The sequence below is a fragment of the Galeopterus variegatus genome, unplaced genomic scaffold (genome assembly GCF_000696425.1).
Source record: "Galeopterus variegatus unplaced genomic scaffold, G_variegatus-3.0.2 Scaffold9932, whole genome shotgun sequence".
Classification (NCBI taxonomy): Eukaryota; Metazoa; Chordata; class Mammalia; order Dermoptera; family Cynocephalidae; genus Galeopterus; species Galeopterus variegatus.
Window position 1 is genome coordinate 36,072 of NW_007736043.1, and position 13,320 is coordinate 49,391.

General features: G+C 56.6%; 3 protein-coding genes across 3 annotated transcripts in view; 2 read left to right on the forward strand and 1 right to left on the reverse strand.

Annotated features, from left to right (window-relative positions):
* The first annotated feature begins 1,412 nt into the window (after positions 1-1,412).
* On the forward strand, positions 1,413-2,069 carry TCTEX1D4 (Tctex1 domain containing 4). Its single transcript, XM_008593973.1, has one exon. It carries the CDS (start codon positions 1,413-1,415, stop codon positions 2,067-2,069), a length of 657 nt encoding a protein of 218 aa, XP_008592195.1.
* A 7-nt stretch (positions 2,070-2,076) lies between these two features.
* On the reverse strand, positions 2,077-7,208 carry PLK3 (polo-like kinase 3). Its single transcript, XM_008593974.1, has 15 exons — positions 6,757-7,208; positions 6,481-6,588; positions 6,276-6,392; positions 5,994-6,123; positions 5,821-5,908; positions 4,900-4,995; positions 4,610-4,808; positions 4,366-4,492; positions 4,096-4,187; positions 3,764-3,857; positions 3,543-3,626; positions 3,287-3,449; positions 3,006-3,135; positions 2,726-2,839; positions 2,077-2,610 (listed from the first exon to the last, which is right to left on the reverse strand). Exons 1-15 carry the CDS (start codon positions 6,964-6,966, stop codon positions 2,419-2,421), a joined length of 1,944 nt encoding a protein of 647 aa, XP_008592196.1. The 5' UTR covers positions 6,967-7,208; the 3' UTR covers positions 2,077-2,418.
* Positions 7,209-7,276: 68 nt separating this feature from the next.
* BEST4 (bestrophin 4) overlaps positions 7,277-13,320 on the forward strand; it is a 17,180-nt gene continuing 11,136 nt past the window's right edge. Inside the window, exon 1 of the mRNA XM_008593976.1 lies at positions 7,277-7,338. Within this exon, the coding sequence (XP_008592198.1) occupies positions 7,277-7,338 (62 nt within the window). The remainder of the gene's footprint in view (positions 7,339-13,320) is intronic.

Genomic DNA, 13,320 nt, shown 5'->3' on the forward strand with positions numbered 1-13,320 from the left:
GGGGGGGGGGGTGGCAATCTACGTACTGGGGCACACAAGAGGTGTGGCCAGCTGTGGACAGGCCCCAGGGCACTTAGGTCAGCAAAGGTCAGGAGGCTGGACAGGGGTTCACCACCAAGGCACTGCTGCTGCTGCATCAGGCCAGGCTCCTAAGAGCTGAGTCAGTGGGCTCCCCTCCCCTGCACACCGCCCTGAATTAAGGAAGTCGTCCAAGCCACACCCTAGCTCTGCGTCTGGAGCGGAAATGTTTGTCCTTGCTGAGGCAGATGGGGAGACGATAGAGCCATGACGTGTGGGCCTCCTTCCTGTGGGCCCGGATCCTAGATCCCTGAGCAGCCACCCCCGCAGCCTCAAGGTCTCCCCACATCTTAGGCCTCTGTGACTTGATCACAAGTGGCTGGTCATCTGGCCATTTCACAAGGGGAGAAATGGACAGTGGCTCAAGAGCTCTGGGGAAGGGGGACACTTTTCTGAACAGACCATCTCTACAGCATCTGCCCCCTCAGTTGTCCCCCCTGTGGTAGAATGGCCCCTATTCCCTGATGACTCAGGGGTACCCCACACCCAGCACATGCTCACAGCAGTAACACTTAGGTTAAGCCAGAGACGGACTGGCAGGAGGAACTCTGGGAGGGAGGAATGCTTGCCCCAGCAGCCATGGCAACTCCACAACATAGGCCCTTCCCCTCCCACCTGGCGGTCAGGCCAGCCAGGCAAGGGCTGTGGAGCCAGGAGAGAACTCAGAGGCCAAAGGCTGCAGGTGACTCAGGTGCCTGAGGGAGTTTCGGGAGAAGAGGGTAGCCATCCCATAACTGATTCTGGGGGAGGAGGGGTCAGAGGCCAAAAGCAGAAGGCAGAAGAAACTTCACGAGTTGCCTTCCCCCAGCCTCCGCCAGATGTGGGGGAGATCATTGTGACAGCCACCATAGAGCAGATGGGGGTGGAAGATGATTGGACTCAGTCCCCCGAGGGCTAGAAGGATTTGTGGGGTTGAAGGAGTTGGGCCTGTCCCTGCCTCCTGGTTAGGGGTTGAAGGCCCCACTTCCACTGTCCAGGCTGAGGCAGAGGCCAGCTACACCTCCCCCTTCTCCTGCTGGTGAAGTCAGGCGGGAGAAAAGGAAGTGTACTTAGAGCTCACCTAGGAAAGGAGTTCATGGGGGCAGGGACTAGCCCTCGATCACAGTGTGAGCAGCATCCTTTTCCCTGCTTTTGTCCCTAACAGCCCTTAACCCTCTAAGCACCTAGGAACCCTCACGGCCCCTGACTATTGATCCACGTGTTCCACAAACACAGGTAAGGAGGGATTAGGGGGTAAAAACCGTGAACACCCTCAAGCAAGAGACTACGTTGTGTAGAAGGATGGCTAGAGAAGGCCACCCTGTCTGAGTGTGTGTCTTCCAGCCAGCAGGTCCATGGCTGGTCGGCCTCTGCTCCCCGGACACCAGGAGGAGACTGCCAAAGACCCTGGGCCCAAACTATCACCAGTGCGGCCCGCAGGCCGCCTGCCCGGCATCGATGAGACCCGACCCGCAGGCCTAGCCCTGGCCTCCCGCCGTGGCTCTGTGCTGGGCCTAGCCACGTCCTTTTCACGCCGCAACTCACTGGCAGGGCCGGGCGTGGCTCCTGGGAGTCGCCGACCCTCCCTGGGCCCATTGCCCCCTACAGGCTCGCGGGTCAGCTTTTCAGGGTTGCCCCTGGCACCCGCCCGTCAGGTGGCGCCCTCGTACCGCACTGAGCCGGCGCCGGGGCAGCGCTGGGAGGCAGCGCGCGCACAGCAGGTCCTGGAGGCGGCGCTGGCTGCGGGGCTGCGCGACGCGTGCTACTCGGGCGCCGAGGCAGGGCGGCTGGTGCGGGAGCTGTGTGAGCAGGTGCACGTGCGCCTGCGTGAGTTGAGCCCACCGCGCTACAAGCTGGTGTGCAGCGTGGTGCTGGGGCCACGCAGCAGCCAGGGCGTGCGCGTGGTCAGCCGCACGCTCTGGGACACTGAAAGCGATGGGCTTGCCTCTGCCGCCTTCACCAATTCCTCGCTCTTCGCGGTGGCCACGGTGCACGGGCTCTACTGCGAGTGAGCAGGCCTCCAAGTTCTGCAAAACGGTTTATTATCCCAGGAGGAGGCCCCCCTGGGGCTCACATCCCAATAAATAAAAGTCTGTTAATAAATAAAAGTGGTCCATAAATAAAGCCCCCGAGCTGGGGGCTAAGGCTCAGGCTTATCTCGGAGACAAGGTAGGTGACAGCGAGTTCCAGCTGCCCCCAACTCCAGTAAAGCTGGTCCCTGATTCCCTGGGGGACTAGGCACAGAGCCCCCAGTGAGGCACCAAAGGGACATGGAGGGCCACAAAGGCAAGGGCCATAGCCTCACTGGCACAGGCCTCAGGCCGGAGGGCTTGGGTTGTGGCCTGCTCTGCAGGTTAGGGTCTAGGCTGGGCTATGGTCCCGGAGTAGGCACAGAGCATAACGGAGCCGCTGCCGCAGGTCTGGGGAGCAGCCCAGCTGCCGAAGGTGGGAAGCGAGGTAAGTACAAGCACGGCGATTCCGGGCCACAAAAGTCACAAGGAGGGGCTCCCAGCCACTGAGGATCAGTTTGGTGTGGTCCCCATAGAAGTTCACCTGTGCACAGGAGGGTGACACTGATCAGGGCCTAGGCCTCAGGCCTAATTTCCTCCCCAGCACCCTGGGCCTCCCAGACCTTCCCCCCAGCACTCCAGGATGGGCTCTTACTTACCTGGACAGTGCCATCACTAAACAGCATGAGTAGGGCCTGATCAGTCTTGACCCACTGCAGCAGCAAGGGTGGGGCAGGCACCTCCACCTCTTCTACACTGGGTAGATCTCCACCCTGGGAATAGGGGCAGGATAGGTCACTGATATGAGCCAAACCCCCTCCCTATTGATGTCCCCTTACAGGTTCAGCCTCTAGCTTTGAGCCCCCCCCAACAAAAAAAAGGAATCAGAAAGGATCAGGATGTGCTTGTCCTCAGTGTGCCCCACCCCAGCCCACACACCTTCATGAGGTGCTGCTCCATGTAGGAGGTGAAATACCGCAGGACGCCCAGCTGAGGCTGCAGGGCCCGGGGCACAGAACCCACAGAGAAGGAGAAGTGCTTTGTGCTGGTGGGGTTGTAGTGCACAGTCCTGGAAGTGGGGAGGCAGAGGTCAGAGGGAGCCCTGCACCAATGTCCCTCCCCTGAGTAACCCCAGGTCCCCGAGCCCAGGAGAACAAACCAAGGTGCAGCCCTGCTGGGTACAAGAGCCTGGATCCAAGGCACCCCATAATAGCACTTACTTCCTATTAGCCGACAGGGCCATGTGCGTGCCATCGTTGAACAGCACAGCTACACGGCGGCTGGACAGTTGATACCCAAATCCAAACTTGTTGGAGTAGTCAACCCACTTGCTGACCCACACCAGAGGCTCTGGCTGTGCCAGGGGGGCCGGGTTCTGTTCCGCTGTCACAGGAGAGGAGGCGGTGAGGACCTGTTCCTGGCCTCCCAGCCAAAGAACTCCCACCACCATTCGCATGTACCGGACCCCAACCTCACCTGGGGGCATGAAGGCCACGCAGTTTCTCAGAGCACAGAGGGCTGACTCCACCACTGTGGCCACAGTCAGACCTTCTTCAAACCCTGAAGAGGACCGGGCACTGGAATTAAGGCATTAGCTCCCCAGGACCTAGACATGTCCCTCTGCCCACTTCTGCCCTCTGGCCCTTAATCTCAGCCCCAGCAACCTCTAGCACCTGTCATCCTCCCTGGCTCCTCACCATCTCCACTGCTCGCCAGTGTCCCACGGGGGGAGCTGTCTTCAGGTGCTGTCTCTACCAGGCTGACAAGGGCTGGACCAGAAGCTGCTGGAGCCTGGAGGATTAAGAAGGAGGGGAGAGTGAGATAGGCCCCAAAACCCAAATCCTTGAGAGTCCATGGCCCGGCCCTGCCCTGGCTCCCAGGGCACCCCAGGTCAGCCCCGCCTGGCTAATGAGACAGCCAATTAGGCCACCACGAGGTTGGATGCTTCACCAGCCTCTTTTATCCGGGCTTCCCTCAGCTGCTAGGGTGGGGGTGAGTCAGGGGAACAGTGCCCACGTGAGCACCTCACCTCAGGCCTGGCATCCCGATGGCCAATGGACGTGCGCATGAGGCCGCTCACCAAGCAGGAGACCTCATCCCGCTCCTCGGGATGGTTCTTACCTGGAGGTGAGGGGTGATGTAGCCCTCAGTATCCTGTCCAGCCCACTTGATTCCCACAGGGCTGACAGAGCCAGGCCGTCCCAGGTGCCTGTGTAGCACTCACGCCCCCCAGGAGTGCACAGGCACCCGTGCTCTCACATCCCCTCTGCACCCTCAACCCACTGACACCCAGACTCACTCTTGTTCTTCTTCCTGCCAAAGAGGCTCTTGGTCACTTTGGCGAACAGACTCTTAGCCGGGTTGGGGGGTGTCAGGTCTGGGACTGTCACACAGCTGCTGACAGGGAGCCGGTCAGGGGTGTAGCCCTGGGGAGTGCAGCCATGTGAACAGAGAAGAGAGGCCCCTGGGATCTTGTCTCCTGCCCCCATTCAATCCCCTGGGAATATGCAGACTGGACTTGGATGTCGGGGGGAGCCACAGACCTTAGTAAAGAAGTCATGGCGCAGGATCTGGTCAATCGAGGGGCGGTCTCGGGGTGAGGCCCGAAGGATGGCAGCCAGGAGCTGGCGGGCAGGCAGTGAGAGGCTGGCGGGCAGCGTGTAGTGAACCTGCTTGATGCAGCGGTACGTCTCCTTCAGGTCAGCCGTCTCAAAAGGGGGGCTCCCACAGAGCAGTGTGTACCTGTGGGGCAGGGATAAGGGGGTCAGGAGTAAAGTGGAGGGTATGCCCCACCCACATACCCACAATCTGTCTGCCACTGACTTGGACTCACATGACACAGCCCAGTGACCACACATCTGCCTCGGGGCCATGGCCCTGTCTCAGTAGCACTTCTGGAGCGACATAGTTGGGGGTGCCACAGATGGTCCTTAAAGAGGATAGGGAGAAAGAAGGGAAGGCTCAGACCCAGCCCAGCAGCACCCCCTTCCCTGCCCCTGCTGTGACTCCAGACAAAGCAGCTGCCTGTCACCAAAGGCCAGAGAGCTCATGCTTGTTCTGGGACAATAGAGGCCAGGGATGGCAGCTGAGTCTCCGCCCACCCGCCTGGCCCAGCTGCTCAGCTGCTCTGCAGGACAGAGGGAGGCCCTGACCCCCAAGCCCAGCCCCCTCCTCCAGGGTCAACACAGAGGGTGTATCGCTGATCCCTTCCCCCACTCCCGTCTGTCAGACACCCATCAAGCTGTCTCTCACCTCCCATGGTTTGTGCCATACACACCCCAACACCAGCTGTCACATACCCCATAAACATTCATCTGTGTCACACACACCCAGTCACACTGGCCACAGCAGGGTCTTCTTACACGTACACGGGTCCCACCACTCCCACACTCTGTCTCTTACACACACACACAGACACACACACACACACACACCCTTGCCTATGTCACCTTCCCCATCCATACATGGTGTCAGTTATACACCCCCAAGAATCCTTCCACCCCCAATTGTCTCAGGGATTCAGGTCACCTACCCCATCTGCGTCACACACCCATGGAACCCTCACCTTCTCCACCAGTCCCAGTAACCCAGCTGTCACCTTCACCTTCACACATACATGAACAGTCCATCACCCCTTCCCCACTTATCACATGCACACATCAGGCACTCACCTCCCACATACTCACTGTCTGTCACGCACATCGTCTGTGTCACACACAGACTATGGCCACCACCCCTTTCCTCAAACACTCACTTCTTCCTCTGCTCTGGAGGCTCCAACCGGGCTGCCAGCCCCAAATCCCCCACCTTCAGTTCCATGTTCTCAGTGATGAAAAAATTTCCTGGATGGGGACAGAGAGGTATGTCACATTCTTTCCTCCCGCTCTCCCTCCCCAACCCCTCATCTTGCTGACCCAGGAGTCTCACCCAGCTTGAGGTCCCGGTGCAAGATGCCCCGCTGGTGCAAGTACTTGAGGCCGGAGAGGATCTGCCGCATGTAGTAGCGCACCTCAGGCTCCAACAGGGTGTGCCGGGCCTTCCAGATGTGGGCCAGGGACTGCAGAGAGCCACTGCCTCAGCCCCTGCTCCACCCTCCCTGACCTTCCCTATCTGCGCCCGCTGAACAAGGGACAGGGCCACAGCTTTGGGTCTTAAGACACCCCCCTTCTCTCCCCCATCCCCATCCCTGCCCCAATCACCATCCCTCACCTTTCGGCTGCAGAGCTCCAGGAAAATGTATATGTTGTCAGCATCCTCGAAGTAGTGCGAAAAACGCACGATGTGGCGGTGCTGCAAGTCTCGGTGAAGCTCAATTTCGTTTAGAATCTGCGACGGGGGCGCGGGGTTGTCATCCTTCCAGGCTTCCCACACCACCGTCCCCACCCTGCCCCTCGTCCGCTGGGTCTGGACCCACCTTCTCGCGCTGATGCGGCTTGGAGACGCGGCTCTGCGGGATGACTTTGACCGCGTAGGCGCTGCCGGTCTCTGTGTCAGTGGCCTCGTAGCAGCGGGCGAAGCCCCCCTGAGAGGAAGGGGCATCAGGCCGGGCGTTCCGAGGGAGGCCGGGTCTGGCCCTCAAACGTCCCCGCGTCGAGGTCAAGCGCCCCGCCCGGCCCGGCGCCGGAAAGGAGGCCGGCCGGGCCCCCCTCCGCCCCCGGTGGCATCATCCCCCGGACGACCCCCGGCCCACCTTGCCCAACAAGCGGCCTTTGAAGTAAGTGCGACTGCTGCGCGGGTCCGTGATGAGGCGCACAGGGTCCGGCGCCGGCGGCCCGGCCAGCATCTCCAGCTCAGGTCCCGGCAGGGCACTCGGAGGCGGCCCGGGCCCCGCGGGTGGCGCGGGCGGGACGGCCGCACGCTGGAAGGGGCGCGGGGACAGGAAGCCGGCGGCGGGTTCCATGCGGGCGGCGCGTCGCAGCGCGGACCCGACTTGTTCTGGGTTCCGCCAGGCCCCGGCCGCGCGTGGAGCTGCCCGGATTTGCTACGCCGCGTTCCCGCCCGAGGGAGCCCGGCGTTTTTATCAATGAACTCCTGCCCCCTCCCCGTCTACTCGTCACAGAGGGCCCCGCCCCCTTCCTGGCTGTGAGTCACGAATAAGCCACGCCCCTCCCTGGCCTTACGTCACCCAGAAGCTCCTCCTCCCACCAAACGCACTTCGAGGCCCCGCCTCCTGGTCACGCCTTAAAGATACAGCCGTACAGCTAGTCACCATGCAGGTGGGACCAGAACGCAAGGGCCGCCTGATCCCTGTACCTCCACCCACCATGTCTTGGTGGCTGCTGGTCCATCTAGGGGGGGCCCCTTTCTTTCCCCATCTTTCGGGGCGTATGCTGAAGTCCTAGTGGGGGCCGGGCATGGGGGGGGGCGTCTCCCCAGCAACTAAATGGATTAGCGTTCCGACAGAGGGGAGAGGAAGGGGCGGCGCTCTCTTTTGCCTGGGCGCGTCACCGACACTCCCTTTTAAATGCGCGGGATACTGTGCGTGTCCCACGTCCTCGGCAGGAGCCCCCAGGCCCATCCCAGTGCTGCCCCCTTTAGGGCCTGGGTGGAATGGCACACTCCCCAGCCTGGCTTGCTTGGCCCTCCCTGGGGCTGCCAGGCTGGGCTTTGGGGTCAGACTGGTATTCAAGGCTTTTCTCATGCGCCAGGCAGCATCTTCCGCTACCCACTTCCTCACTCTTGAGGGGCGGAAACTCGGGCTCCTGCGAAATCCATTTTCCCCTCCCCTGAAAATACCCACTGCCCTGGGTCAGCAGACAGAAGGCCAGAAAGTGAAGAGTGGGAATTGGGTTTTCTCAATTGCTAATGATGGGCAATTGGACAGCTAGTCCTGGGGCCATTTAGTTCCCTAGACCCCTGCTCAATGTCCACCCTTCCCAGGGCCAGAGACAGAGGTGGGGTCATAATTCCTCTGGAGTGTTTGTCCCGGGATCACAGGCCTCCTCCTGGCCTCGTTGTCTGTCTCACCTCTCTGCCCTCCCTCTGTATTATTCAATCAATTACTAAGCCATTCAGTCCTCAAAAATTTATTGATGTTATAATACCAAGGTCAAGGGTTTGGATCCTGGGATGGCCAGCCACCAAAAAAAAATTATTGAGAGCACCTGCTAAGTGCTAGGCACTGTCTTGAAGAACACTCGTCAGAGTTGTAGCTCACACTTCGTTTACATTCTGCTTGATGGAAACAGACACTAGGCAAGAACCAAACGATGTAATTGCAGGCTGTGAAAAGTGCTGTGAAGGAAGTAAACAGAAGAGTAAATGAAGAGCTTACTTTAGAAAGAAAAGACAACAAATATTTATTGAGTACCTAATTCCTGTCAAGTCCTATCTCCCAAATATCTCTGATATGTAGCCACTTGGGTACATCTTCCCCTCACATCCTGGTCTGGGTCAGTCTCTCTCATTGGGATTATTGCCACAGCACCTCGCTGGTCTCCCAGCCTTTGGTCTCATCTCCATGTCATCCCCCCTGCATATGCTGTCAGAGGGATCCCACCCAATCCCTCTTCAGACCCACCAGGGCCTACTTCTCCAACCTTGCCCTTCACAGCCAGTGAAGAGAGACCCAAAACAGCCTGAGATGCGAAGAAATCCTAGTAGCACAGATGAGAGAGGGGGAGTAGGGGATGGGGGTGGGCAGGAAGGCCTGAAGTGCCACGCTCAGGAGTTTGGCCTTTATTCCTCCAGGGCAGCAACTTTCCAGGGGGGAGATGGCAGTGGCAGGGCTAGAAAGGACAAATCGCCAGGGTAAATAGGTCAGAGGCACGTAGAGCTTCAAAAGGCACATTCAATACTGCCATTTTTTTTTTTTTTTTTGGCAGCTGGTCAGCACGGGGATCCAAACCCTTGACCTTAGTGTTACCAGCACCACACTGTAACCAAGTGAGCTAACCACCCACCCAACCCCTCAATATTGCAATTTTATATCTGGAAAATAAAGCAGAATGTGTCTTGCTTTGCTAGAGCTGCCATGACAAAATACCACAGACTGGGTGGCTTAAGCAAGAGAAATTTATTTTCTCATAGTTCTGGAGGCTGGAGGCCCAAGATCAAGAAGTCAGCAAGGGGCTGGCCGGTTAGATCAGTTGGTTAGATTATAGTGTTATAAAACCAAAGTCAAGGGTTCAAATCTCTGCACCAGCCAGATGCCGAAAAAAAAAAATGTCAGCAGGGTTGATTTCTTCTGAGGTCGGTCTTCCTGGCTTGTAGATAGTGGTCTTCTCCTTCTGACTTCACATGGTCTTTTAGTCTCTGTGTACATGCGTGGTATCACCTCTCTTGTCCTAATCTCAGTCATATTGGATTAGGGTCCGCCCTAATGGCCTCATTTTAACTTAGTTACCTCTCTAATTGCCCTATTCAAATACAGTCACAGGCTGGCCAGTTAGCTCACTTGGTTAGAGTGTGGTGCAGATAACACCAAGGTCAAGAGTACTGGGCAGCTGCCAAAACTAAAGCCAAACAACTGGGGGTTAGGACTTCAACTTATAAATTTTTTTATAAGTTGAACACAATTCAGGCCATAACAGCCTCTTAATTTTATAACAAAGTTTAGCAAGATCCAACACACTCTTTTGGGCTGAGAGGATTGGCAGAAGGCCTGCTACGTTAGGTTGAGAGGGCCTCTCTGGCCAGCTCAGAATCCTGTGTTCCCACACCTAGAAAATCCTTTCTCCAGTGGCCCAGCTCACTAAGACAGCTTGTTTAAGTTCAGCTCCAATTATATGCTGAAGCACTTGTACACAGAAGTCACAGGATCTGCTGTCCCCTTGCATGAAGCACAGGTCTTTGTGGGGTATGGTTGAAAAGTTATCCAAAATTCCTACCTCTACCTCATGGTGCAATGACACATTGGTTCTTTCTCAGTCTTGAGACTCTCCATCCATGCTCCAAAGGCCCTCAGGCCAGGTTTAGCCAAAGATCCACAATGGCAGTTTATCAAGGCTTCTCCTCCCCCAAGCAGTCTCAGCTAGAAGGGAGCTGATTGATCCTGGGTACAGGGACTGGAGTTTAGCCATGGACTCAGTCTTCCATTCTTTCAACAAACATTTTCCTGAGCAATCACTACATGTCAGGTCCTGTGCAACTAAGCTGACAACTAAGTTGTACTATAATTGGAGCTACAGTAGGGTAGGGGGAAGGGTATGTGTGGGTATAGGTGGCCTATGGGAACCCAGAGGTGGGAGCTCACCCAGTTTGGGGCATCAAGTTAGGCTGAGATTTCTAAGCTGAGACCTGAGGGCTGAGGAGGGTTCTTGAAAGAACCCAAAGTTCCGAGTAGCTGCAGGCAAAGGAGGAGAGGTAGCTGGAACGGTCCTGGGGCCAGACCCAAAAAGGCTTTGCAGGGTGTGAGGAGGAGTCAAAGTTCTACCCGCCCTTTCCCCCAATTTGCAAAGTTTCCAAGCTGCCCTGGCTGCGAGGCCCTGCCTGGCTTCCCAAGGGAAACAATTTTGAAACTGATGGGCTCAGAATGGAATCTGATTAACTGTTACAGTAATAATAATAATAATAAAATGAACCCAGAACAGAGTCTGACAATATAGCCAGGGTGTGGGTCTGGGAAATGGGGAGGGGCAGGACAGGCTCCTTGGGAGAGAAAGCTGATTTGCCCCCCAGGCTGGTTCTCTAGAGCCTCCTCCCCCAAACTGAGGAGCTCCTGCCAAGCACATAGGCACTGAGCCTGGGACTAGTTTAGGTTCCCTACTCCTAGACTTTAAAGTTGAGCTTGGGCTACCTGACCCATGCTGGTGGTACCTTTCTAAACTCTACACAGAGGATTGTGGCCAAGGGGCAGCACTCAGGAATAAAAAGAAATCAAATCTGGGCTTTTCTGCTCTCTTCCTATGCCTTCCTTGACTGGCTGGGTGGCCTCAGACCCAGGCTGGGGCTCTAAGCCAACTCCCCTGTCTCCCTTTTTTTTTTTTTTTTGGCAGCTGGCTGGTAAGGGGACAGGGAAAGTCCCTGTCCTTTTTTGATGCCTACTGTCCTGTCATCTCCCCTTTGGAAGTTAACAAGGTTCTTGAGCCCTCCTCTGGGAGTCAGGACAGCAGGAGATGGATGCTGTCATCAAAATGGCCTGACAGGGGCCGAGCCCGTGGCGCACTCGGCAGAGTGCGGCGCTGGGAGCGCAGCAGCACTCCTGCCGCGGGTTCGGATCCTACATAGGAATGGCCGGTGCGCTCACTGGCTGAGCGCGGTGTAGGCGACACCACACCAAGGGTTGCGATCCCCTTACCGGTCACGAAAAAAAAAAAAAAAATGGCCTGACAGCCCCCTCTGCCTCCTCCCTCTGCATAACATATGCTCCCCATCGAGGGATCTTATGCTTCTGCCATGTACCGGGCACTGGGTAGGCATTTGTCTTATTGATCGCTCATAGTAACCTTATGATGTGGATGTGGTTATCATCCTCATTTTACAGATGAGGAAACTGAGGCTCACATTATTAAACAACTTGCCCAAAGTCACCTACAGCTCCCAAGCAGCAGAGCCACAATCTAAGCCCAAGACCGACTCCACTATTCACCAATGCCTGACTCTTCTGGCAGTCACTGATTCCCTGTCCTTGCACCTGTCCTCCTCCTACACTGCTCCATGTCCCGCTCATTACCACTCATTTTCTTCCCCCCAGTACTCTCACAACCTGGGGTTGTGCTCATGCTGAGGTTTTTCCAAGTTCTCTAGGTCTCCATCCCCCAGAGGATGCTGTCAGGCCTGCCCCCTTGGCAGCTCAGGGTCAGACTCTCCTGACAGTGCCAGGTCACAGAGCCTGAGGGAGGAAAGTCTTTCAAGAATGAGAGATGCCTCCCTGTACTGGCCAGCTGCCCCACCTCATCCCCCCAAAAGAAGAAAAAAATGAGAGGTGCCAAGTTTAGGACTGGGGAGTGGCTATTGAATTCAGGTGTTCTTAGTGGGGGCAGAGGTGGTGGCACTATAGCCTGACCAGAGATAAGAGATGTGCCAACAGCTACAGTCACGCTTGTGCTTGCCATGTGCTATTCTGGGCGCCTTACACTATTAACTCGTTTATTATTCACAACAACTCTATGAAATAGGTATTATCACCCCCATTTCCCCATGGGAAAATTAAGCACAGAGAGGTTAAACAACTTGCCCAGGGTCACGAAGCTTCATGACCTTGGTGATCATGGGGAAGTTCAGATTCCAGAAACCTGGGCAGTCTGGCTCCAGACTCCATGCTGTTAACTGCCAAGCCACATGCTCAGCTCTGAGCTGGGAAAAGGGGCGTGGGTAGGCAGGACCAGTAGAGAGGGAGAGGCAAAGCTGGAGGAGGATAAGGAAGGGTGGGACAGTTGATTTATGAGTGGAATGGTTCCCTCTCCTAGACCATAATCCAAGGGCACCTGTCAGCAGTTAGGAGGGAGATAAGGTGATTCAGGAGGGAGAGGCTGGGCAGGCCTGGGGACGACCTGTCCTCGGGCAGAGGTTTCAGGTCATGCACCCATAACCCTGGTTCTGTGGGAAACTCACAGCTCAGGGATCCAGAATGCTGGTGACAGGCAGAGTGTAAGGGCCCCGGCTGGTGTGGGGCATGGGAATGGAACGCAGCCAGAGGGGCAGCTGTGGCAGTGTGTGGGGGGAGCCATCAGGGAGACAGGGCCTGAGCTCCTCCAACCCAGGGCTTCCCATGTACTAGAACATCTTCAAGTGGTAAGCAGCCCAGATGCTCTAGAAAAGCCACAGATCAGAGCCTGGGAAGAGGCTGCACAGTCTTGATGGCCAAGACCCAGAGCTGGTATCTCTTCCTCCCCAGGTCAGGTCCTGGGTCTTCCAGACCTGCAGGACACACACACACACACGCGCACACTCACACACACACACACACACACACACAGACAAAGGAGGATGTAACTCTAGTCAGGCCATGAGAGGGTTTCCAGACTTTGGTTCTTCTGGGAACTCTCACCAAAAGGGTGGTGGGCAAAAAGAAAAAAAAGGCAGTGGGGAGCAGGACTAGATGTCTTTCATGTTAAAAGGGAAAAAGAGAGAGGGAGAGGGAAGAAGGGAGAAAGAGACAGCAGTAGAGGGAAGGAAGGAAGGAGAGAAGGAAGAAAGGAAGAGGGGGAGAAGAGAGAAAAAAAGAAAATGAAAAGAAGCCTGCCTGGCTTCAAGTCCTCCCAAGCTTCACTGAGATGAATCAGATTCAGTCCTGTCAAGTGTAGCCCAGGCTAGAGGGGAGACCTCCTGAAAGAACGACAGGACCCGAGCTGACAGTTCACCGGAGAAGTTC